Source organism: Etheostoma cragini, chromosome 7, assembly GCF_013103735.1.
Source record: "Etheostoma cragini isolate CJK2018 chromosome 7, CSU_Ecrag_1.0, whole genome shotgun sequence".
NCBI lineage: Eukaryota > Metazoa > Chordata > Actinopteri > Perciformes > Percidae > Etheostoma > Etheostoma cragini.
Window position 1 is genome coordinate 17,053,936 of NC_048413.1, and position 22,594 is coordinate 17,076,529.

A 22,594-nucleotide genomic window follows, 5' to 3' on the forward strand; every position below is an offset into this window, starting at 1 on the left:
ACAGCATTTGACTGGCGTAAAATTGGCAAATGTCTGACTGACCGGCATATCACCACTCATGGCCTATTAAGTAAAAATCTGCCAATTCCGGTCACCAGCCGGTCAATCGGTGCATCTGTAATATCTGCATCATCTCTTATTACAATTGATCTGTGCTGCACATCTCAGACCATTGTTTCGAATTGGTGTCTTCTGTCAGACTTTGCAACTTCAGAGCACAAAGTTGATTAGCTGGGACTGAGTTGTCTTACTTCTAAAATACAAAGATCATTTTTTCCTGTGCCAGCAGGCATTTGTTGTTTTTAAAGTGGATGAAATGCACTTTCTATAGTCAAACGCTTTGTCCAGATCCTTGCTCATCAGTGAAGGTGGAGATAGATGCTACACAAATGGACATATTACTTTTTAGATGTATGGAAATTGCATTTAACTTGACCAGATAGGAAGGGCACAGGCAGACAGCCTTCTTGGTTAGTTCATGTGTTATTGGTCAGGATTAGGCCAAATGTTTTGCATACACCTGCAGGAGCTTTGAGAATGCAGCATGATGTTGTACCATTCATTGCCGTCCTGGAGCCTGTTGCACAAAACAAGATAAGGGATTAAGCCGGGATATTCCAGTTATCCTGGATGAATTTACAGAACCAGGTTGAATTAAACCCAGCTAAGTAACCATGGAGATTTATTCTTTGTGGCTAGCCCGGTCCAGAGCAGGCTAACAGCCAGGCTAAAATAAATCCTGGAGTCTCATGTGTTAAATCAGCTGCCGCTCTGATCCAAAATAAACGTGTTTAAATTATTCCTTTGTCTTCTGCACGTGTTCTGCTTTATTTTTATTAACATGTATTATCTGTCACTGTTGTTGTCAGGAGTTTGATTTAAACCCTACTATTGCAGTTGTTTAGATGGTTAGAAATGGTTTTACTGGCACCCAGATGCGGAGTTGCAATCGGGAGAGTCTGGACTTCCCAGTGGGACGGTAGTGTTTTGAGGCTCCCTGCGTTCCAGAGATTAAATGGGACAATGTAGCGATATTCCCAGATGATATTAATGGCAGACTGGTCAGAGACCAATACATTCATGATTTCATTTTCTTTTTGCTTGTCCTTCTCTAATAATGAACAGTTTGTGTTACTCCTTAATATGTAGGCCTAATGTTTTTTTTATTGTAGGTTACTTTGGTTTCATCACCTTCTCAATAAGTCTCACATCATATATGTATATGGTGTAGTTTACATTCATCACAGGGAAGCCGTGAACGTGCACTTATCCCAGCAATCTACACCTGGCTTGACATAGTTTCACCTTCTCATCCTGGCTCGCAAACGTGTAACGGAATAAACCGCGACGAGCGGATCACACTAAGTCAAGCTGCGCTTTTCCACTTATCCTGGATACCTCTATTCTACTTTTGTGCAACAGGCCCCAGGTTCAGTGCACCTCAATGCTGAAGACGCCCTGGCTAACACTTATTGTGACACTATGGAAGCTAAAGCAGATTATTGTACTAGTCTGGCCTGGTGATCCTTCTAAAGGCATCCACTTCATCTCAAGTCACAAGACACACAGTAAAGGGGCGGCGGTGGCTCAGTGGGAGAGTGGTGACCTGCCAATCGGAAGGTTGGTGGTTTGATCCCTGACCCTGACCCATATCGAAGCCACAGTGTATGAATGTGTGTGAATGATGAATGATTCCTGTACTATGTAAAAGTACTTTGAGTAGTTTTTTTTTTTCAATACTTTTTAACAATTTCCCGAAACTCTTAACACAGTTAGCACTACATCTGCATGTGTAAGCTATAATATTAACACATTTCTTGTTGCTTTAACACATAATGCATACAATTACCACAAATTTAAAATGCTTAAACTCCTTTTACACACAAGCTCAAACAAGACCAAAATAATTCATTGCATCACATCAATCCTGTACAAGTCACATTATTTGCATTGATTGTGTAATCACTGAGAATTACACAAAATTATGTGAAGACACTTAATTTGTGTCGCTAAATTGGATTTGGCAGACTGACATTTAAAGTTGCATGAAAACATCCTCATCATTTATGCTTTTTTACATTTTTCTTTTATCTGGTTACAGTTTGAAGCTCATAATATAATTGTGTCACATTGAACATCAGGCGTCTTCGTATTAGTCAGATAATGAGTGAGTATGTTAAGGCTTTCTGCAGCATGACACGGCTGTGAATTGAATTTTACTATGCAAAACACATTTCAATTAGGATTAAACTGTAAAGACTCACAAAGGAAAATCATTTTTACTGCCTTTAATTTTGGGCGTAATGTGTAATCTAAGAGGCTTTTTGTGTCCGCTGATGATAAAAAAGTTTTTGCCTAGGTGTTTATTTTTCAGAGGTTAAAATAATCAAAATTGCAGTCCATAATATGGCTGATTAACTTACCTGTGACAAAAGTAAAATCTGAAAAGAATTACCGTTTTTATTATGGCATAGGCCTAGGTATTTGGTATATTTATAAAAGTCAACATGTGTGTGCATTAACTCAGATAAATAAAAATAATTATTGTGCTCTTGGACAGCGTTAAAATCCAAGTGCTTTTTGTATAGTCCTATAAAAATAGCATATATAATTTGCTCATGAGTGCTTTTTGTTGAATAACAACAGAATAGGCCTTATAATAGCAAATATAGCTGTTGGAGGCTTTAATATTTAAGAAGCATAGTGCAACCTTGTGCTGCAGTGGAATAATTATTCCTAAGAGGAGAACATGCTCACCAGGTGTGTAAGTGATGTTTAAATGATTTGCTAAAAGTAATTATTCTAGTCATTATGCAGTCTTATTCTCATAAAACATTAATCAAGACTTAAGCCATCACTTACTGTCACAGCTTTGTTTGCAGCTTTCTTAGCACAATAATTTAGAATCTTGGAAATTATAGTTGCTACAAAAGCTCATTAAGACTATCAGCTCCACACAACTTTCTCAGTATTTCTCAGTATGGCTATGTTTAGAAGATTGTGGCATCCGGTGACTTTCCCGCGCAAAAGCTTGAGTGAAGATATTACCTCTACTGAAGAGTCCATCATGTATTTTTAATCCTCTGTGTCCTTGTTGGCTACTAGTAACTGCGTGAAGGAAGGTGGTGGGCGCGTACACAATCACAATCACGGACGGCTTGTATCACGTGGATTACTCAGAATTCCTCATATGAGCAACAGAACTTACGCACTATAGTTTTATGCTATATCAAATGCGTTGAAATAAAATGATACATAAGCGCCTATAAAACCACTGGCAAATTTTGATGCTTCATAAAAAGCTATTTATTAAAAAGCTCATTGACAACCCCAGATTAATTATTACATAACCAGAACAGTTTCCTGCCCTTGTCCGGGATTTCCCACCATTTATTGATTAGGCTATCACAGCAATTCATTGTAAGCATGGATTAGCTTTAATGCATGACGTGGCCTCATTGAATTTATCAGACTGTTTACATTAAAATGACCTTCTAAATAAAGGCAATGGGGTTAGGGTGAGGACAGAAAGGCTGCATGTCTGAACAGAGCAAATGATTTAAACAAGCTCTGAATTCCCTACATTCTTCAGTAGCTTCATCTTCTTTGAGAAAATTATGCAATATTTTCAAAGATTATACTCAATCAATGTGATCAAGGAGTCAAAAAGAGGAGCTGCTTGTAAATAGGTCTTGCATAAAGCAATTATGTAATGGTTGCAGTCTATAGCTCTCATTATATTAGGCTAAATATGATAAATATGTAATATTGTAAATATAACAAAACATGCAATTGTGCCTGAACTAAAAGTATCATTCCAAAATATTGTCAAATAGTTGTGTCTATATATATATATATATATATATATATATATGTGTATGTTGATGTACAAATTTATTGGTTGCTTGAATTCTTGTTGTAACTCTGTCATTTCACATCTGAACACATCCGATCAGTGCTTTGCGATACCAGTCACCCTTGTGGGATTGCTGGTATAGCTGTCTTATTTAATTGGTGTCTGTTTCGTGTATCTGTATCTTTTTGTTGTTGTTGTTGATGTTGTATTTTATGGACAGTGAGTCTAATAATAAAGACTATCTATCTATCTATCTATAAAAATCTGGAAATACTTGCTTATGTTGTTACCGTCTTGTCATCAGGAAATGTACCGGATGGTACATGGTACACTCCCAGTGTATGTATTCCTCACAGTGCACTGTCAGCCAGAGTTAGCATCTTTGCAGATCAGTAGCACAGGAATGCCATCCTCACGTCTTGCTCTGGAGTGAGCACATATTGGCTGTAAGAGAGCTGCATCTCCCCTGCGTCAGTGCTGTTTTGTAAGCCAGCCCAAATATGTCACTCACTGCAGCTTTTTCTGCGGCCACCAGCTACAACAGAGTCCTCTGCAGCTGGGATGCTTCCCAGGCCGACTAGTACACAAGGCTTTGAACAACCCAACTTTGGCTCCACAAACCGGCCTGAAATTCATAGCCAGAGCCTTTATCATACACGAAATGTCCCTGTAAAATGCCATTAACTGATGTGGATTGTGGTTCTGTCTGTGTCTTGAAACATTACTGGCGTAGAAAGTGCTTTCCTAAAGCCAGTTTTGAAAGAATTTGTCTTCAGTTTGGATAAATTGAACCATCGTATATTGTATTTAGGATGGAGAATGATTGATGTGCAATGGAAGTTTAAGAACAGTGATTGCTCAAACTCTGCACAGTCTTGGTCCTCCTTGGCTCATGGTTTCTCGTTCCTGTCGTGGCTGATCCCTTCATTGTGCGTGGTCGGTGCTTCTAAAACAATATTAAATACACCTAAAACATCATTAAAAATATTCTTAAACTGCATTGGGAAGGAAGACAAAAGTGATAGTAACAACTTGAGAATTATAAAAAACAAATTGCTATCTAGTGGCGGCAAGAGAAAAACAAGTTGCCTTTAAGGACATCTGACTTTTTTTAATTTAGACACTGACAATTCCTCTCTCTGTTTCTCACAGTCAATAAACACAAACCATGGATCGAGACGACGTACCACGGGATCGTAACGGAAAACGAAGACAAAGTTCTTCTGGACCCTCCTCTAATTGCACTGGACAAGGATGCTCCTCTACGCTACGCAGGTGAGAGAGGAGGTTTAACGATGCTGCTGCTGCTGCTAGTCCTTACTCCCTCAGCTTCACTTTCCTTGGAATGACTCATTTCAGAATAAATGAAAAAGAAAACATATTAATTGCTTTGTACTATTAAAGCTTTAAAATTGTAATACGTGTAATGTATGCAGACAATCTCTTTTCATCCGTCAATAATGCAAATTTCATAGAATTGGATTCATAGATAAGGACATTTTAATGTTTAATGTATCATGTTTAATGACATGTAATCTGTTTGCCGATGGACTATTCATGAACAGAACTAATGATTCTTTTAAACGAACCCCCAAAAAAGCTTTAGAGAAGATCCAAATACAACCTCCAATCTAGCCTCAGCATAATGCTTTGAAGTCACGAGTATGTCATGTTTAATACAGTGAATTCAGGGTATTTAATTATTTCTGTAATATTTAGGTTATATTAGAGGTTAAATGTTTATTCAAATCAAATGTTCACTTAGTAGTGAAAGCGTGATCAACTTATTGTTGAATTATCATTTATGCACTCCTGGTTGTGGACTAAATGTTACTCAATGGCGTTCTGCACCTTAGACTTTTATGACTGGCCAGTCATACTGACATACAGCTGGCTGCCATATTCTCCAGATTGGCCCTTTTAATATTCAGATCAAAATACTCTTTCATGTTTCTGTTTTTTCCCCCCTTACAGTGGAGAGGCACAATTAGTGTGCTTTATGTACCAAGGCAGCATTCACTCTGGGGGTTTTGATCACACCAGGGTTGAATCTGGCCAGGATTCAAAACACCACAGCACTGGAAGTGATTTCCTACCATTTCTCATAGCATGAGTTGTGTGATCCTTTGTCTGCTAGTCCATTCACACTCAGCCCTCTAAGTACTTGATATGACGATTTTCTGCAATCTCAGATTACTTCTCTGATTTAGTAAGTGAGGCTTTAACATCCACTTGCCTGTCAGAGGAGATGCCAAATGTACTATTCTTTACAAAGTTATGTAAAATCTCATAGTTAGTGTTTGGGCTTTCAGCACGGAGTTTTTAAGGTGGACAGCTTCAGCAAGAGGCCCATCATTTCTGAACGGCATGTAGTTGAATAATATGCCCATTCTCTGCATGTTTGTCTCTTTTCACAGTAAATTAGCCTTGAATACAGAGCTTGGTGCTCCCACTCCTTTCAGCTGGGGCTCCCTTTTTGATGAGCAGGGCTTTGCAAATGTACTTGTAATGTTCTTGGGAACTAGCTCTCTCAAGACGGAGCAAGCAATCTGGCTTCACGTGGCAACAAGGCTAACCAGTTCTGTCTCGCCAGCCTCCTTCTAGTCACTAGTCACCACATCTGTGCCAACACAGAAGGTTTACCATGTAAAGCTGACCCACAAAAGAAGCCCAATCACAGGCTCTCAAGTCAGATTAGTGTGAGTATTTAAACATTTAGCATTTAGAACTGTATGAGTTTGTGTGAGTATTTAGAATAATGTGCTGTGGGACTAGCTTTAATTTAGTCTTTATCTGTTTTGGTGAGTTCATTCAGGCCGAGGGAAATCGTTAGGCTAAGGTTAACTTAGGCTCTTGCAAACTTGAAAATAAGCTCTTTGTTTATGGATGACTGTGCTCTAAATGAAGCAAGGAACACGAAGCAGGGAGCATTTACCCACCAGATCTGGGTTATTTGAGTCACGTTGGAACATTAGACGTCCATGTTTCTGCAACACAGTTCCTGCAAATGGATGCCAAAGAATATGCAGCATATACATTTATTAACCACTTAATATTATCAGATCATAATCCACTGTATTTATTTAGTGCCAGTGGTTAAATGACCACTGCGGGTCAAGCCTGTAAAATGAATACGTAACAATCATTGTGATGGCTGACCCGGGCTGAGCTGAGAGGCCTGTGTGAGCAGTGAAAAGCGGAAGAATTCCTGAAGCCCTGGTGTGATCTGGTCATTAGAGCTGTGTTAAACTTGTAGCCTCACAACTCCCACTGCATGACTGGCCCTGAACACCAGTCTCTCATGTGAAATCCATTTCTAATTGTTTAGTAGATGAAAAACAAATTAGCAGGTCCAACCCACTGGAGACACTGACAGGCCTTTAAAACAAACACCCAAGCAGAAAAGGACTTATTTATTTGTTCTCCCAAGTTGCATCTTATCTTGTAGTATAGATTTTTAATTATGAAATTGAATTAATAAATCCATCCACTAGTTTTCCACTTGAACACTCTGTGCAGTGTTTTAAGAAATACGACACACTTGTTAGAAGTCCAGAATCCCCCAAAACCTGCTGACATAAAAGAGTGAGATTTCTGTTGCTTGCAATTGGATGATTTGTCTTTCTCACTAGTTGCTTCTTCTAAAAAGAGTTATTGAGCCATTAATAAAACTGCAAAACACAACCGGCTTTTCATAAGTATTCTAATCATTCCTTTCTTTCAACTGGCAGAAGACATTTTTCTTGTGAGAACTGAATATTTTTGATTTTGTAAGCTTATAGCAAGGGTGTGTTTTCTTCCTGTCCTCTCTGTTTTCTCTCTGAGATCCTAACTTTTCTTTAACTGATCTGGGTGTATCTTCTCTCCCTTCCCTTTAGAGAGTTTTGAGGTGACCCTCACTAAAGAAGGTGATCTTGGGCTCTTTCTTCTGCCTTGTGCTTAGTTGTTACTATTAACCCACTAACGCAAAAAAACAGCATCCACACTTTTACACAGAAACTCCCGCCATGCTCTGTAATCTCCCCATTTGGTTTTCTCGATTTTTATGTTTTTCTCACCCTCAATTTTTTTAGACTTCCAACAGCTGGATGAAAAGTGTGATGTGGGGCTGACTGTACTTAGAAATATCTGTGCATGAGACATCCATTGCAGTTTGCAGACCCTAACAGTTTTTCAGCTGTCACCAGGAAACGGAAAGCTGCTTTAAAATAGGAGTTTTCAGTCACTTTGCTGCCATTTTGTCCAATTCTTTTAATTAAAAAAATATGGAAGAAAAGGCCAATTGTTGCTTTATTTAATAATAAAGTAAAATCTGAAAGGACCCACAAGATGATTTCACAACCTCTAAACGCCCATGGCAATTGGAGCGGAAATTGACACTAGAATTGGTATTTTAATGTGAATGTCTTAAAGGCATCATCCATGTTCATGGTGCCTCTCTGCGACCTATCAGATCCATGCAGGTACAGTGACTCCTGTGGACTTTTCTGACATGAAAGTCTTCAACTGCTGAGATTGTTAACTAATGCAAACTCTCTCTGCTACAAAGTTTCTGTTGTTGCATCTTTGCCTCAGTGGATTTATTGAGTTAATTCTCCACCACTAATCTCTACCATTAGCATGACTGCAGTTGTCATTTGATGTGGATGTCAAGCAAGTTGATATTTCTAACCCCAGTTCTCATCCAGTATTTTTGTTTGATTACTGCTGTTGTAGCAGTTAAGTTCTCTTATGATTTTAATATGATATTGATTTATTTTGCAGTAGTTTTGAGTGCAAGGCGAAATTACACAGGAAGACTTTCTTTGATTAAGATAAAATATTTTCAAAGGTATTGTCTAAGAATTTTTGTTCTTTTTGCAGACAATTTTGGGCTTTGTTGGATGCATTTGTGCTTATCACTAGGCTATAATGCTCTATTGAAAATACTATTTTGAGTTTATTTTAATCATGTTAATTTTTGTTTCTACCATATAGTAAGCTGTAATTTGAGTCATGACAAAGATAAATGATCTTCACTTTAAATACTGTTCTCTATGTACTTACTTTTTGGGCTTGGTTTCATAAATTTGATTTCTTAAATCCTAAGTACCCGTGTAAAATGCCTGTCCATATCATTTTGGTTTCTGCCTGCATGACTGGATGCAATTTTTTCAAGTGGCTTGGAAAAGACACTCCGTCTTCTACTATACTAAATGTCCCACACCCTCTCCCAACCCCTCACCCATATGACAGTGCTTTTGGACTTCCTCCACAGACACCACCCACCCCTATCTACAACTCCCTGGCACCTAAAACCTGTGGCTGATCTTTTTTTTGCGTGAATTTATGGTTTTGTTGTTAACATAATTTTTCATTTGAACAATAAAATTTCACACCTGACGTCAGTCATTCTGAGCAAATTCTGTCTTGGCGTGTTCAGGTGAGATTTGCGGCTTCAGGATCCATGGGCAGAATGTCCCCTTCGAGGCAGTGGTCCTGGACAGGTCCACTGGCGAGGGGGTTATCCGGGCCAAGGACAAACTGGACTGCGAGCTGCAGAAAGAGCACACCTTTACCATCCAAGCCTATGACTGTGGAGAGGGTCCTGATGGTGCCAACATGAAGAAATCCCACAAGTGAGTTAACCTCTGCGAGTTCAGAAGCGTCTGTACCTGATTTGAACCCTAATTTTCCTGTCCTAACCAGATTCTGTATAGTTTGACTGCAGTTGAACAATCAACAAGTTTTGTTGATTTTGTAAAAATGGCACCTTTGGCTGTAGGAAATAAGTGTAATTTTATAAACAAAATGATGAATGGAGAAAATACAGTAGACTAATCAATAGAGCAGTCTAGGTAAAGGATTCCCCGAATAGGTTTGATTCCTGCTCACAAGGTCCTGATTTGATTACATTTTCAATTTGATATCAATTAGGATAGAGAAACTTTAGGAACAATACCAATTTTGCTTGGATATAAGTGAGAACCTACGCTGTAAATTGCCTAGTCACAAAGCAAGCCTAAAATATTTCTTATAATGTACCAAGTTAATTAAGAATTTACCCCCATCGGTAGCTCACCTGATAGAGCACACGCTCATATATAGCGGTTTAGTCCTCAACTCAGCGGCGACTTTTCAAGTCCAAGATGATCTGTCAGAAATGAAGTACCTAAAAAAAGTGCCTAAAATAATCTTTAAAATGTAATGGAGCTGACCCCCAAAAAGTACTTTTTACTTAACAAGACTAATATGACATGTCATTGCCAAACAGTTGTCGTTGAACGTCTTTGAACATCCATAGCTGACAGTGTCCTAACTCAAGCATGTCCATTTCAGGGCCACTGTCCACATCCAGGTGAATGACATCAATGAGTATTCACCAGTGTTCAAGGAGAAGTCCTATAAAGCAACCGTTATCGAGGGAAAGAAGTATGACAGCATCCTGAAGGTGGAGGCAGTGGACGCCGATTGCTCTTTCCAGTTTAGCCAAATCTGCAACTACGAGATTGTCACCCCTGATGTGCCCTTCACCGTCGACAAAGATGGTAAGAACCTACGCAGCATTGTTTTAATGGATGTTGGGTAAACCCTGTAGTGCATGCGTAAGACACATCACATTGATCTGTCATTTAGAATGCAAGCCAGCTTGTTGCCTTGTGAGACAATGACGGTCTTCTTGAAATGTAACCCCATTTGGTCATTTATGTTGGACTCTAGGATTTTTTTTATCTTTGTAAAACTAATTGAAAGAGCCGACACAAACCATGTCAGATCTTTTCAGGCTTTTCAAAGAGGTCAATTACTGTATAGCCATTTTGTTCAGCTTGACCGTTTAGCAAAGATTTCAATTTGGCAGCAATGCTCTCTCTTTTTCCATGCTTCACTCAGGATTCATCAAGAACACAGAGAAACTGAGCTACGGCAAAGAGCACATGTACAAGCTGACTGTGACTGCCTACGATTGTGGAAAGAACCGTGCCTCCGAGGACGTTCTGGTCAAGATCAGCGTCAAGCCCACCTGCAAACCCAGCTGGCAAGGTATCAAAGCTCTCCTCTACTCTATGTACCTCGCCAAACAGCACCGTTCAGGTGTGTCTCTGTGTTGAAAAAAAGCAATCCATTGATGCAGAGTCCACACAGGCTGCCATTGTCAAAAAGGCTATTTAACTTTTTTAATCTACAAGGTCTTTTATTATGATTAAAAGAACTAAAGTACTTCTTAATGAGTAATTACTATTGACAGCCCCTGTAGTGACTGCTCACATGTTATCGGTTCTGTGCTGAAGGACATCCTTTCATTCTTTCCTACCTCTGGCTTCGTCTTTCAGGTTTCAATAAGAGGATTGAATACGAGCCTGGCACAGGTAGCCTGGATCTTTTCCCCAGCATGCACTTGGAGACCTGTGATGAGCCAATCACATCTATCCGAGCCAACATTGAACTGGAAACCAACCATATTGGGAAGGGCTGCGATCGTGATACCTACTCTGAGAAGTCACTGCACAAGCTTTGCGGTAAGGAATTGCTCCACTGGAAATTATTATTGTCAGTAGTAATATTCATTTAAGGAAATCCAAGTGGCCAATGTAAATGCCTTTGTCCTCTTTGATTGTGTTTTTAGGAGCCAGCTCTGGCACGGTGGAGCTTCTGCCTACACCCAGCAGCTCTGCCAACTGGACGGTAGGGCTGCCCACTGATAACGGGCACGACAGTGACCAGGTGTTTGAGTTCAATGGCACTCAGGCCATCAAGGTTCCTGACGGCATGGTGAGCACCAGCCTGAAGGAGCCCTTCACTATCTCTGTGTGGATGAGACATGGCCCCGGGGCCCATGACAAGGAGACCATCCTCTGCAACTCTGACAAGACAGGTAACGTCCCTGGAGAAAAGTAGAACTATTTGAAAGTTGTCTAAAATAAACATTTTAGTTGCATCTGGACTGTGTCAATGCTCTAGTTGGACTTTTGGTGAAATTCTTTCATGATGTTATATTGGTTTTTAGGTATTCAACTGTAAAACACATACTTTAAAGGCATAATAAACAAAAGGGAAGCCGACCCACCATAATATACATATAAACCCGCTGTCACTCTCTCACTGATTGTCAGATTTTCTAATACAAAGAATATCACTATATGATAACTACTTTGACTAAAAGTTATTTTGCACATATGGTGTCTGAAAATATGCGTCCAATAAAAAAAGCCTTTAGCTTCAGGCTATATTCAGTCTTAGTCCTCAGCTGACTAACTGCACATGGAAACCTTCTCACCTCTGCTGACCTTTCCGTTTTTGTCAGTAATTTTGCGTGTGATCACTGGTCGCAAGCTTCTTGATCTTGACTATAAAGTATCTGCCGTTGTCAGTGAGAGGCAGTTCATCAGCTTCTGTTAGACTGCTTATATAAGAAGGATTACATCAGACACTGTGCCCTGGACAGGAAGCTCCCAAAATCATGATATCTCTGCACCATTTATGACCTCAGTTCAGCGCGTACAGAGAAACATAAATGTCTCACATTCAGTTAATAAACACTGTATATCACAACATCTAGACAAATCTGTATGTGGGATGTTAGGTTTAGCAAATAGTTGTTTTTGCTTGTTTTTTTTTCACATTTCCGATACATATGTTACTATGTTCCTAAAAGGGTGCCCTGTTGTTGTTTTTGATTATCCTAATCAACTGAGAGAAAGGTTGCATTTTCAGGTTAGAGAACAGTACATTTGTATATAGGAATTGGTTGTCAAACTGGTTGCAAATCTTTTCTGCCACCGTGAGAACCCGTAATGTTCAGACATGTTTGTGAATTATGAAATTGGCAAGGGGTGATGACAAGTTCCAGTAGTCACATATTTCATCATTACACAGCTACTTGCTTGTGCTTGTAACTTACAGTGTTTAAAAGTAATTTACTGCCCTCTTTTTGTGTAGTCATCAGTTGTAAAAGTAACAGTAAACCACAGGTTAGACACCTTTTTATCTTTAATGTTAATGTGTATTGAGTTGCTTCATTGTTTCTCATGGCCTTAGAGAAAGAGATTTAACAGTTGAATTCAAATATTCACATATATTCAGCAGGGGTGTATGATTCAGAAAATGACACAATTCAATTTGATTGCAATATTTAGGCTCACAATATCGATTTTTGATTCAAAAACAATTCACAGTTTTTATATACATTTTTTTAAAAATATAAATATATCCACATTTAAAAAAATATATATATTTTTTTGGAATTCTCTGAATCGATTTTGAATCAGTAGAGCTTGAATCGCAATTTGAATACGAATCGACTTTTTTGCAAACCCCTAATATTGAGATAGTCAGTTCCATGTTGGCATTTACATTTTAGAGCTACAGTTTCATATCTACATCTCCCCTCTCATATTCTCCACTGCAGAGATGAATAGACACCACTACTCGCTGTATGTCCATAACTGCAGGCTGATCCTCCTCCTCCGTCAGGATCCATTAGAGGCCGAGAACTACAAACCAGCCGAGTTTCACTGGAAACTCGACCAGGTCTGTTTAGAGTTTAGAGGCTGATATGCTGTGTCACATGAAATTTAACCAAGAAAAAAGTTAGTTACACAACGCTATGTAACTTTTACAGTCCACATTCCATCTTCTTTATCACACTTGCACATGAACGTGATCTGTACCAAGTAACGTTCTGTTTGTTGTTACTATTATTATTATTATTTATCAACATTATTGTCTTCTATGGTGAGCTTGAGTGTCCATAAAGGAGCTCACAAATGAAAGGTATTATTATTTTCATTCCCTCTGTTGTGTTTTTCACAGGCGTGTGACAAAGAGTGGCATCACTATGTTCTGAATGTGGAGTTCCCCACTGTGTCTCTGTTTGTGGATGGAACTACTTTTGAGCCCTTCCTGGTTACAGAGGACTACCCACTGCACTCCTCCAAGATTGAAACTCAGCTTACCATTGGTGCCTGCTGGCAAGGTAAACCTTTTAATACATTTTTGGGTGGAATGCTCTGAAAATGAAATGAAACGTACTGTAATTCTCTATTGGACAAAATGTCTTAATTTACAAATAAATCTGAAGCACAGATACAGCTTACAGATACTTGTAGAGAAAAGATTTGAATGTCTTTTGGTTTCTGTAACATTTTGCCTTTTTTGGTGGCTAAAATAGTAAAAAGTTCTTTAATGCTACCTGAAAATCTACAATTAATCTATCATATAATGTGTTTGATTAGAGTTTGTGTAAAATTGTATTGTGCATGTTATTTTATTAACTCTTTGTTAGATTCTCAAATGATGCACCATGGCCTCGTATTTAGCATTTGAATCTGTACTACAGATCCTCAACCCACCTCCCTGTCTCTCCCTGCTCTCTTGTTTCTGTCCTTTACAGACAACTCAGGACATGACAATGACACTGAGTCAGTCTCTGAGCCCACCTCAGGTTGCTCAAATCTTTCCCTTACTTCTCAAATATATCCATGTGTCCACAGTGGTCAACCAAGCTAACTGCATCCTCATTTCATTTTGACTAGAATGATTCTTACACATTCTAGATGCAGAAATATTTGTTTTTTCATAACTGTTTGGAGCATGATGCAGTGTTGATAAGTTTGATTTTTAATGCTGCCTCCATCATTTTTTTTGAATTATCTTCATTCTCCATTTTTACACTCTCCTCACTGCAGCAGCCAGGCATTTATACACAAACACAGCAGAAGTAGACATATAATGAGCACAAAACTCTGACCCGGGTGCAGCATTTTGTTGTGATAGCTTATTCAGAACATGACCTTTGCATTAGAAGTGGTTACTACTCCAGATCAGATAACACTGCTACAGCAACACACACACACACACACACACATACACACACACTTACTCGCACTCTCACACTGCTGGATGACTGTGTGACTTTGAGATGCAGAGGCCTAGGTGCAGTGGCGCAGACTTATACTCATTATGGTTCAACAAGAAGAGAGTTGTTTGACCTCTTAAGGCCGTTGTATGGTTCCGCATAGAATCGGCGCCCCCTCTGCGTCTACTCTGTATGCTACACCGTAGCCCGATGTGCACCACTTGGAAATTGGAACAACACGTCACAGTGACGCATGTTGCTCGGCCGCGTTATAGTTCCACCTGCTCATTTCCTAGTTCCTTCTCAATAGACAACATGAAATCAAGGAGAGGGTTAACTATTCCTGCTATAGATTTCCCACTCTCTCACTTTCTCCCTTGCTCTATCACCCACTCCACGCACACGCGCGCGCACACACACACACACACACACACACACACACACACACACACACACACACACGCTGGCTTGAGACACACACCAGCGCACAAGTAAACAAAGAGTTTAGCAATTGCTGTCGGAGAGACGGCGTAGCTACAGCGTGGAGTTGATGCAGAAGCATAAAACTTTTATTAATGCACCTCACAGCAACATTGGAACACTATTATACTAAAATGTCAAGGCTCATCCTTTCTGTGTATTTTAAACATTTTGCAGTCCTTCAGATGGTTCCATTATTTTGTGAAAATAAACTGACTAAAGAGGATTCATTTCACCATTATCTTAGAAAATACCTTTGTCTTTTCAGTGTTTGTTTTCCACAGTATAGCAGCTGTTCACTCGGTTAATGGAGATGTTGCATGCATACGGCGTGTATAAGCTCATCCATCATTCTCCTGTCTCCCTCACTAGCCCTCCGGCCTTTTAAGGGCACACATACTAACTTGCATGAACGCCTTTCACGCCAACTTTGCACATTGAGACAGCATGCTTGAATCACCAGCCCAGAAATGGTGAAGTCTGTGGAATGTACACTTGATTATCTAATTTTTTACGTGTGTGTGTGTGTGTTCTGTTTGCTTCTCCTCTTCACTATCCTGATGTACCCAGGTGGAAATGCTCGAATGACCCAGTTTTTCCGAGGGAACCTAGCTGGGCTGATGATCCGCTCTGGCAAGCTGGAGAACAAGAAAGTGATTGACTGTTTGTACACCTGCAAGGAAGGACTGGACGTGCAGCTGCCTGAGGAGGTAGCTTCAGCTGTCAAGGTGAGGAGAGCACAGTGTTTTAGAGACAGGAAACAAATTCAACCTCAATCAGGCTGGATCTGTGCATCAAGATGATGGTCCAACTCAGTGGTTGCAAACCTTTTAGGTGTGGGATCCTAGTAGAAGAAGCAAAGTGTGCACTCAAATCCTTCACAGGTTGCATTTAGGTGTGAATTAAAAAATAACCCTAAAAAGGACAGACAACGTGAATTAAATGTATATCAGCCAAAATTTGAAAATTTCAGCTGTATGGTTAGCATCGACAGGTTATCCTGGACTGTGGGTGCAAGTGCTTTGTGTGACAGATGTTAAATTACTTTATTAATAGCTTAGTATCACACTAACACATTTTTGTGTCTGCGCATGGCATTAGACAATCTTGCCTCAAATGACTCAACTTGATTTCTGCTCTCAGGTTGAGTTCAACCCCAACCAGTCCTCTCTGACCGTAGAGGGCGATGACATTGATGCCTTTGACAAAGTCATGCAGCACATCTCCTACTTGAACTCCCGCCAGTTCCCAACCCCTGGCATCAGGCACCTTCGCATCTCTACCACAGTCAAGTAAGTAGCAGAAGCCAAAAATACTTCCCCAGTAGTTATGATCTTGTTTGTGAAACGGGTTCATTTTGCTTTAAATATAAGGATGGTTTCATGAGGGGTTGGAGAATGACAGAGTAGCTGTAAGATTCTGCATTTTGTTTTTCAGTTCTCTGATATATTTTATAACAATGATGTATTCAGGGACTGAAATGTGAATAACAAAACAGCTTTACAATTACAGATGATATATGAAAAGAATTTATTAAGACCCGGGTTTCTGCTCAGACAACTCTAAGATCAGTTCCAGCGTTGCCGTTTAACATTGCTTCTTACTTGCATATTCACAAATCTGCATCAGCAGAGTTTCACTGGGTCAACTGAGCTATTATTAGACAACATGATTAATTTTCCTTATACCTTAACTTTCTACCTATGAGGGCAACTCTAATGTATTCACTTTAATTTGTCATATATGTTCAGAAGCTGTAAGAGTCCATCTCAGGATATTGTCTTTCCCCATCACCCTGACTGAACCGGACATACATTAAATTAAGGAAGCAGGGCACATTTAAAATGCCCCTGATGTATTTTAAAGCAGAGGGAAAACCAGCAACTTAATCAAAACAAATAAACGATCCAGGTTCCTAACTTTAATCTCCCCTCAGATGCTTCAACGAGGAGTCCTGCGTAACAGTGCCAGATGCCGAAGGTTATGTGATGGTGCTGCAGCCGGAAGAGCCCAAGATCAGCCTGAGCGGCATCGACCACTTTGCTCGCAGCGCTGCCGAATTTGAGAGCCAGGAAGGTGTGACACTGTTTCCCGAGCTACGCATCGTGAGCACAATCACCCGCGAAGTGGAGGCCGACACTGAGTCTGAAGCGACAGAGGGAGCTGATGATGACCCTACAGGTGAGAGAAATGCACATATGACCCCTACATTAACCCCAGATAATGGTATATGGAATTTGTAGATATAGCTAACCTATTCTTCAGTGGATGAGTTGTCTGCTCATCCTCTGATTTATATACACTTTCAACTTCAAACAAACACATATGTAATCTTACTTTTGTTCCCTCTGAAGCAGTACAATACACAGTGGTTACCTTGGTTGAATTACCTTAGGCACCAAGGGGGATTGTACAGTTGATAGCAGTGTAGATGTACAGTAGCAGGTAATGTTGAGGATTCTGCCTGGAGGCCGAAGGGATTGGACAGACAGAGCGAGAGGGAGGGAGAAAGGGATAAGTTGTTTACTACTTTATGGGAGGGGCAGTGACCAGCCAGCCATCTGTTAGGCTTGTATGTGAGCTAAGATGTGGAGAGACAATAGTGGTGACACAGATACAGGGAGATGCAATGTCCTGTGGTGAACAGCAGGCCATATGGGACAAAAGGGCTTAAAGAAATCTGTTGCTGTTACCTGCATTACCCTGCCCCACCTTCCACAACCAACAAACAATAGATGTCACGGTAGATGGCTAAGAATCAATTAATAGCAGCTTCCACAGAGTTAAAAGGTGCAAACTGTGCATGAAAGATTAATTTGGTACTCAAGCAAAATGGAGAAGATTGCCTGCCTCAGCTGGGCTATTAAAATATAGTCCTACATTTATTATTTGCATGGACTTCTGAACTATTGTTCTGGCAAAAGACTACAAGTTTGAAAATGTTAACAATCTGGAGGTGTTGAGTTAGAAAGAAATGATCTTACAGACCTCTGTAGCCCACCTCTCATCTCTGCTTTAGGCAAGCAGCTCAAGGCCACATTAGCTTCTACTAGCATAACACTCTGAATCTCTGACCCAACTGTCAGTGGTCGAGTTGTATTGTGGGTAATGTAGACAGCAGGTTTTGAAGGAAGAAGAATGCTTGGAAAAAAAGGACGATATCTTTGGTTTGGCTGCATCAATCCATGTTTTCCATTATGAGCTCGACATGTAATAGGACTGCAATACAAAAGAAATGGATGACACTTTTAACACCATCAACAAACGTACAATACTAGCCCAATGCACAATTCTAAATCGTTTCTCTCCATTGTTCATTCAGTCCAAGAAACAGTGGTGTCAGAAGAGATCATGCACAACCTGGACACATGTGAAGTGACTGTGGTGGGAGACGAGCTGGACGGGGAGCACGAGGGCCTGGAGGTGGACATGGCCAAGCTGCAGCAGCATAGCCTGGAGATGAGTTCCTCTAACCTGGGCCTCGTCATCACCGGTACGGACACAGAGCTGTTCAAACTAGCACCTAGCGGTGATATAATAATAGCTTTGCAGAAAATATCTGCTTTACATGAGAAGTTAATCTGTTTAAAACCTATTTTAATACTGAAGCCTCAAATGTAAACAATGAAAATATGTAACCATCTACAGTATGATGTACATGTGTAGGTATTTAAAGTTTAGGCATTTACACTGTCAACTAGAGTGATTTGTAGTCAGTTACCAGATCTACCGTCTCTTGTATATACTTTTTAGTATATAGTATTTAGACATTTCTAAATCTTAAAACCACACACTGCTTTCTTTTTGATCAAATTTCTCTCTGACACAAACTGTGTGTTCCAGGTGTGAACACCATGGCCAACTATGAGCAGGTCCTGCATCTTATCCGTTACAAGAACTGGCACACCGAGGCTCTCTTTGACAGGAAATTCAAACTGGTCTGCTCCGAACTGAACGGTCGCTACATCAGCAATGACTTCAAGGTCGAGGTAAGACATTTGTCAGGTTACATCACATAACAGTGACGCATTCACAACAAGGGAGTGCAGTGCCCAAATTTTACCAAAACATTCTTGTGTCTCTTCACAAAACCTAAGCTACATTAAAAATGGGGATCTATTTACATTGTGTTTTTGACAGTATACATCTGGTTATTTTCTAGGTGAATGTAATCCACACAGCCAATCCTGTGGAGCATGCCAACAATGCGATGGTGCAGCCCAACTTCATTAACCCTGTGCATCATGCCTCCGTGGATCTGTCCGGTCACAACCTGGTCAACGCTCACCAGGCCTCAGGTACTGCAACATGTAAAACATTTAGACGTCGGACAGTCTGGAGAGGACGGTGACTTGTGTCTGTTTGGTGTGTTCCGTGCCGTCGTCAGTCGGACGAGCCTTTGGCGGTCACTTTTGGCCGATTTGACCTGTTGAATCGGCCAGTGGGCAGTCGGATTCATTGACCAGTCTGATTGGTGGAATGCTAGCCTTTGACTAGTGAATCAGGGCAAGAGAATACCGGAAGTGCCACGCCAGTATCTTCTTATTACTAGCCATTGTATTTTCTTCCGTTCAGCGAGTAATGGCAACAACGATGCTTCTTGACTACTTTCAACACTCTCTGATGAAAACAGTGAGTGATGACAGCATGCTCTGTGTTTACTAGGTTTAGAGAGATGTTCCATCATTTCCGGTTTTCCTTTTTTGGGCGACAATACAGATTAACACTGCCTGTTGTTATGGAGACATATTACGTCTCGCGCACGCGCAGTACATACGCACTGGTCGGCATCGATTCCGTGTGTTCAGAGGCACTTTTTTGATTTACTCAGGGAGACAGGAGCCGACTGATCAGGCCGACGGTCAGCCGTCAGGTTGGTCTGTCAGAGCTTTTAGGGTTCAAAAACAATATTAAGAAAGAACGTTTCTTACTTTATCCAGTGCATCATATAAAACCAAAAACAAACTTTCAGGCATCATATTTTACAATCACTTGATGAATAATGATGAACTTGGAAATTGTTGCTTACTGAAACTTTACCTAATAGGCGCATTTGAATCATATGTTGAAATGAAAACCAAAACCTCATAATCAAACTTTTAATATGCTTTATTGTTGGTACTGTGGAAAAGATATTTGGCCTCTGGTGTGGCAAGCTTCGTTAGAGATGGATTACAGTCTAACAATCAGAAGTAGGACAAATATGAAACACTGGGTGTTTTGTATGACATAGGTTTAGGGATTATACTTAACTGCTGTTTGTGACATCTGTACATGCAGTGGTCACAACCTTTTATTTCCTAGCTTCAGTAATCCTCTGGGCTGTCAGGCTCACTAAGCTTGCCACGCAAAAGAGGCCCTATGAATATGGGGCAAAGTGGAGCAGGTTGGGGGCGAGGCTATTTAAAGTGCCAATATTAGGAAAAAAACACTTATTCTGGAATTTAGGGTGTTATTTTGTGGCTCTGGTGCTTCCACACGCATACAAAATTGAAAAAAAAAACATCCATGCTGTTTTCAGTGAGTTACAGGCTTTTGAATGTCCTCTGCATTCAGTCTCAGGGTGAGCTGTTCAAAATCTGCACGTCTTTCTACGTCACTAGCTGAGATGAGGTGGCTAACCGTTGCACGTACTAACACTAGCATGCTAGCTCATTCTCAATGGCAAAACACTGCTACAATACACACTAGTTCACCATAATCTACAAAAGAATTACTAACATGTCCCTGTTCTGCAGGTATTCCACAAGTGGCCCTCATTTAGAAAAGGTCTCCCTGCTAATCCTGCCTTGTACTGATCACAGTTGGAGAAAGAGTTATCTTGCGGCTGTGGTCTTACCTAGCTACTGCGCATGTGCAACTCCCAACAAAGATAGTATAGAAGTGAGATGTTTCAATTTGTAGCTAAAACAAGTGTGATGTCTCACTCTGTAGCTAAAACTGAGACATAAACACACAGGGTGAAAAGAGGATCTACAGCAGTGTACAGTGCAACAAAAATAAGGTGTCTTTTGAAATGAAACCACGTAAACCTATTCTGGTACAACCTCAAAATACAATAATGAACCTGAAAACAAGCATAATATGGGCTCTTTAAAGAAAGACACACACCTAGAGCTGCCGAAAACATTAATTTGCAGTTTAGGAAGACATTAACATCAGTGCTGGCGCACCATGAAACTAGAGTCGTTGACATGCTCTCAGACAGAGGTGGATGCTGCGTCTCCCAACATTCAACTTTACCAGGGCTTCTTTTTTTTTAACCAACATTCTTTTTATTGTTTTCACAACATAACCGAAAGGATAGCAATTACATGTCTTGAACAAACATGTCTATTCCCCACTACTCCACCCAAACCACTACCATCCCCACCCTCTCAAGTGATTCTAAATCTTTTTTTGGGAATCAGGCCCATTCTGGTCCATTATATAGCAACAAAATATATAACAAACATATTTCTGTAAACGTAGGTACTGCAAAGTGCCACTGTTCACATGTCCCCAGCCTACCAGGGGTTTTATTTGCAAATTGAATATAGTTTTTGTCCAACTCCTCATTGTGTCTGTTTGTGTTTGCTTCTTCACAGTTGTTCCCAGCGCTGCCACCATTGTCATTGTGGTATGTGTTAGCTTCCTGGTGTTCATGATCATCCTGGGCGTTTTCCGCATCCGAGCCGCACACCAGAGCACCATGAGTGACCAGGAGAACGGCAAGGAGAACGAGATGGACTGGGACGACTCAGCCCTCACCATCACCGTCAACCCCATGGAGGTAAAAACACACAGGGAGGCGAAATGAGTGACTTTTTTTTCTGGTGATTAGCCAGTGAAAAGCCAAGCAGAATTCCACTTCTCAACAAAATGTGGTTGGGTGGCGGCCTAGACAGCCACTGGGTGATGTTGTGACTGTGGCCTAGTTTCATCTGAGCTCCCAGGATTAACAGCACTGTGGGGATGGGCAAAGAAACTTTGTTGTTATATATTTATGGAATGTTACCTTGCTAGTTAAAATAAAAGATATATGTATCAATATTTATTTCAGTTCTGTGCAACCAGTTAGTCTTGTCAAGTTTTAGAGCAATTTTGGCGCGCCAGTCAATAAAACAGCACCAGTTGTGTCTTCCAAAAGTCCACTGTGAAAGTTTCAAATTATGACTCATGCTTCCTGTATTTTAAGGAAGAATATTTATGTATTTATTTAGCCTGGATTTCTCCTCCTTTTTTAATTAAGGCATCAATTTCCAAAAGAAGATTTTTGTTATTCCTTTTTTTAGGCATCTTAAGCAGGGGTTCCTATGCTCATGAGCAGCACTTTATGTGTGGGTTTGCAACTAATTTATAATGTTTTCTTTGGTGATAGTCACAATAATCCTGCAACTAGCATCTTAACTTAAAGAGTAACTGAACACCAGGTTGACAGGCAG

The 22,594-nt window shown here is 40.2% G+C and overlaps 1 protein-coding gene across 4 annotated transcripts in view; it reads left to right on the forward strand.

The window, feature by feature from the left end:
• clstn1 (calsyntenin 1) overlaps positions 1-22,594 on the forward strand; it is a 39,897-nt gene that overhangs the window by 13,096 nt on the left and 4,207 nt on the right. The window contains exons 2-18 of one of the 4 annotated variants that reach the window (XM_034877532.1): positions 5,009-5,131; positions 7,735-7,764; positions 9,279-9,474; positions 10,175-10,383; positions 10,727-10,876; positions 11,167-11,352; positions 11,460-11,708; positions 13,242-13,363; positions 13,646-13,808; positions 14,226-14,276; positions 15,741-15,898; positions 16,314-16,462; positions 17,107-17,351; positions 18,493-18,663; positions 19,014-19,159; positions 19,333-19,468; positions 21,758-21,942. In XM_034877532.1, coding sequence (XP_034733423.1) covers positions 5,009-5,131; positions 7,735-7,764; positions 9,279-9,474; positions 10,175-10,383; positions 10,727-10,876; positions 11,167-11,352; positions 11,460-11,708; positions 13,242-13,363; positions 13,646-13,808; positions 14,226-14,276; positions 15,741-15,898; positions 16,314-16,462; positions 17,107-17,351; positions 18,493-18,663; positions 19,014-19,159; positions 19,333-19,468; positions 21,758-21,942 — 2,669 coding nt within the window. The remainder of the gene's footprint in view (positions 1-5,008; positions 5,132-7,734; positions 7,765-9,278; positions 9,475-10,174; positions 10,384-10,726; positions 10,877-11,166; positions 11,353-11,459; positions 11,709-13,241; positions 13,364-13,645; positions 13,809-14,225; positions 14,277-15,740; positions 15,899-16,313; positions 16,463-17,106; positions 17,352-18,492; positions 18,664-19,013; positions 19,160-19,332; positions 19,469-21,757; positions 21,943-22,594) is intronic. The other 3 variants (XM_034877534.1, XM_034877533.1, XM_034877535.1) reach the window with 3 other exon arrangements.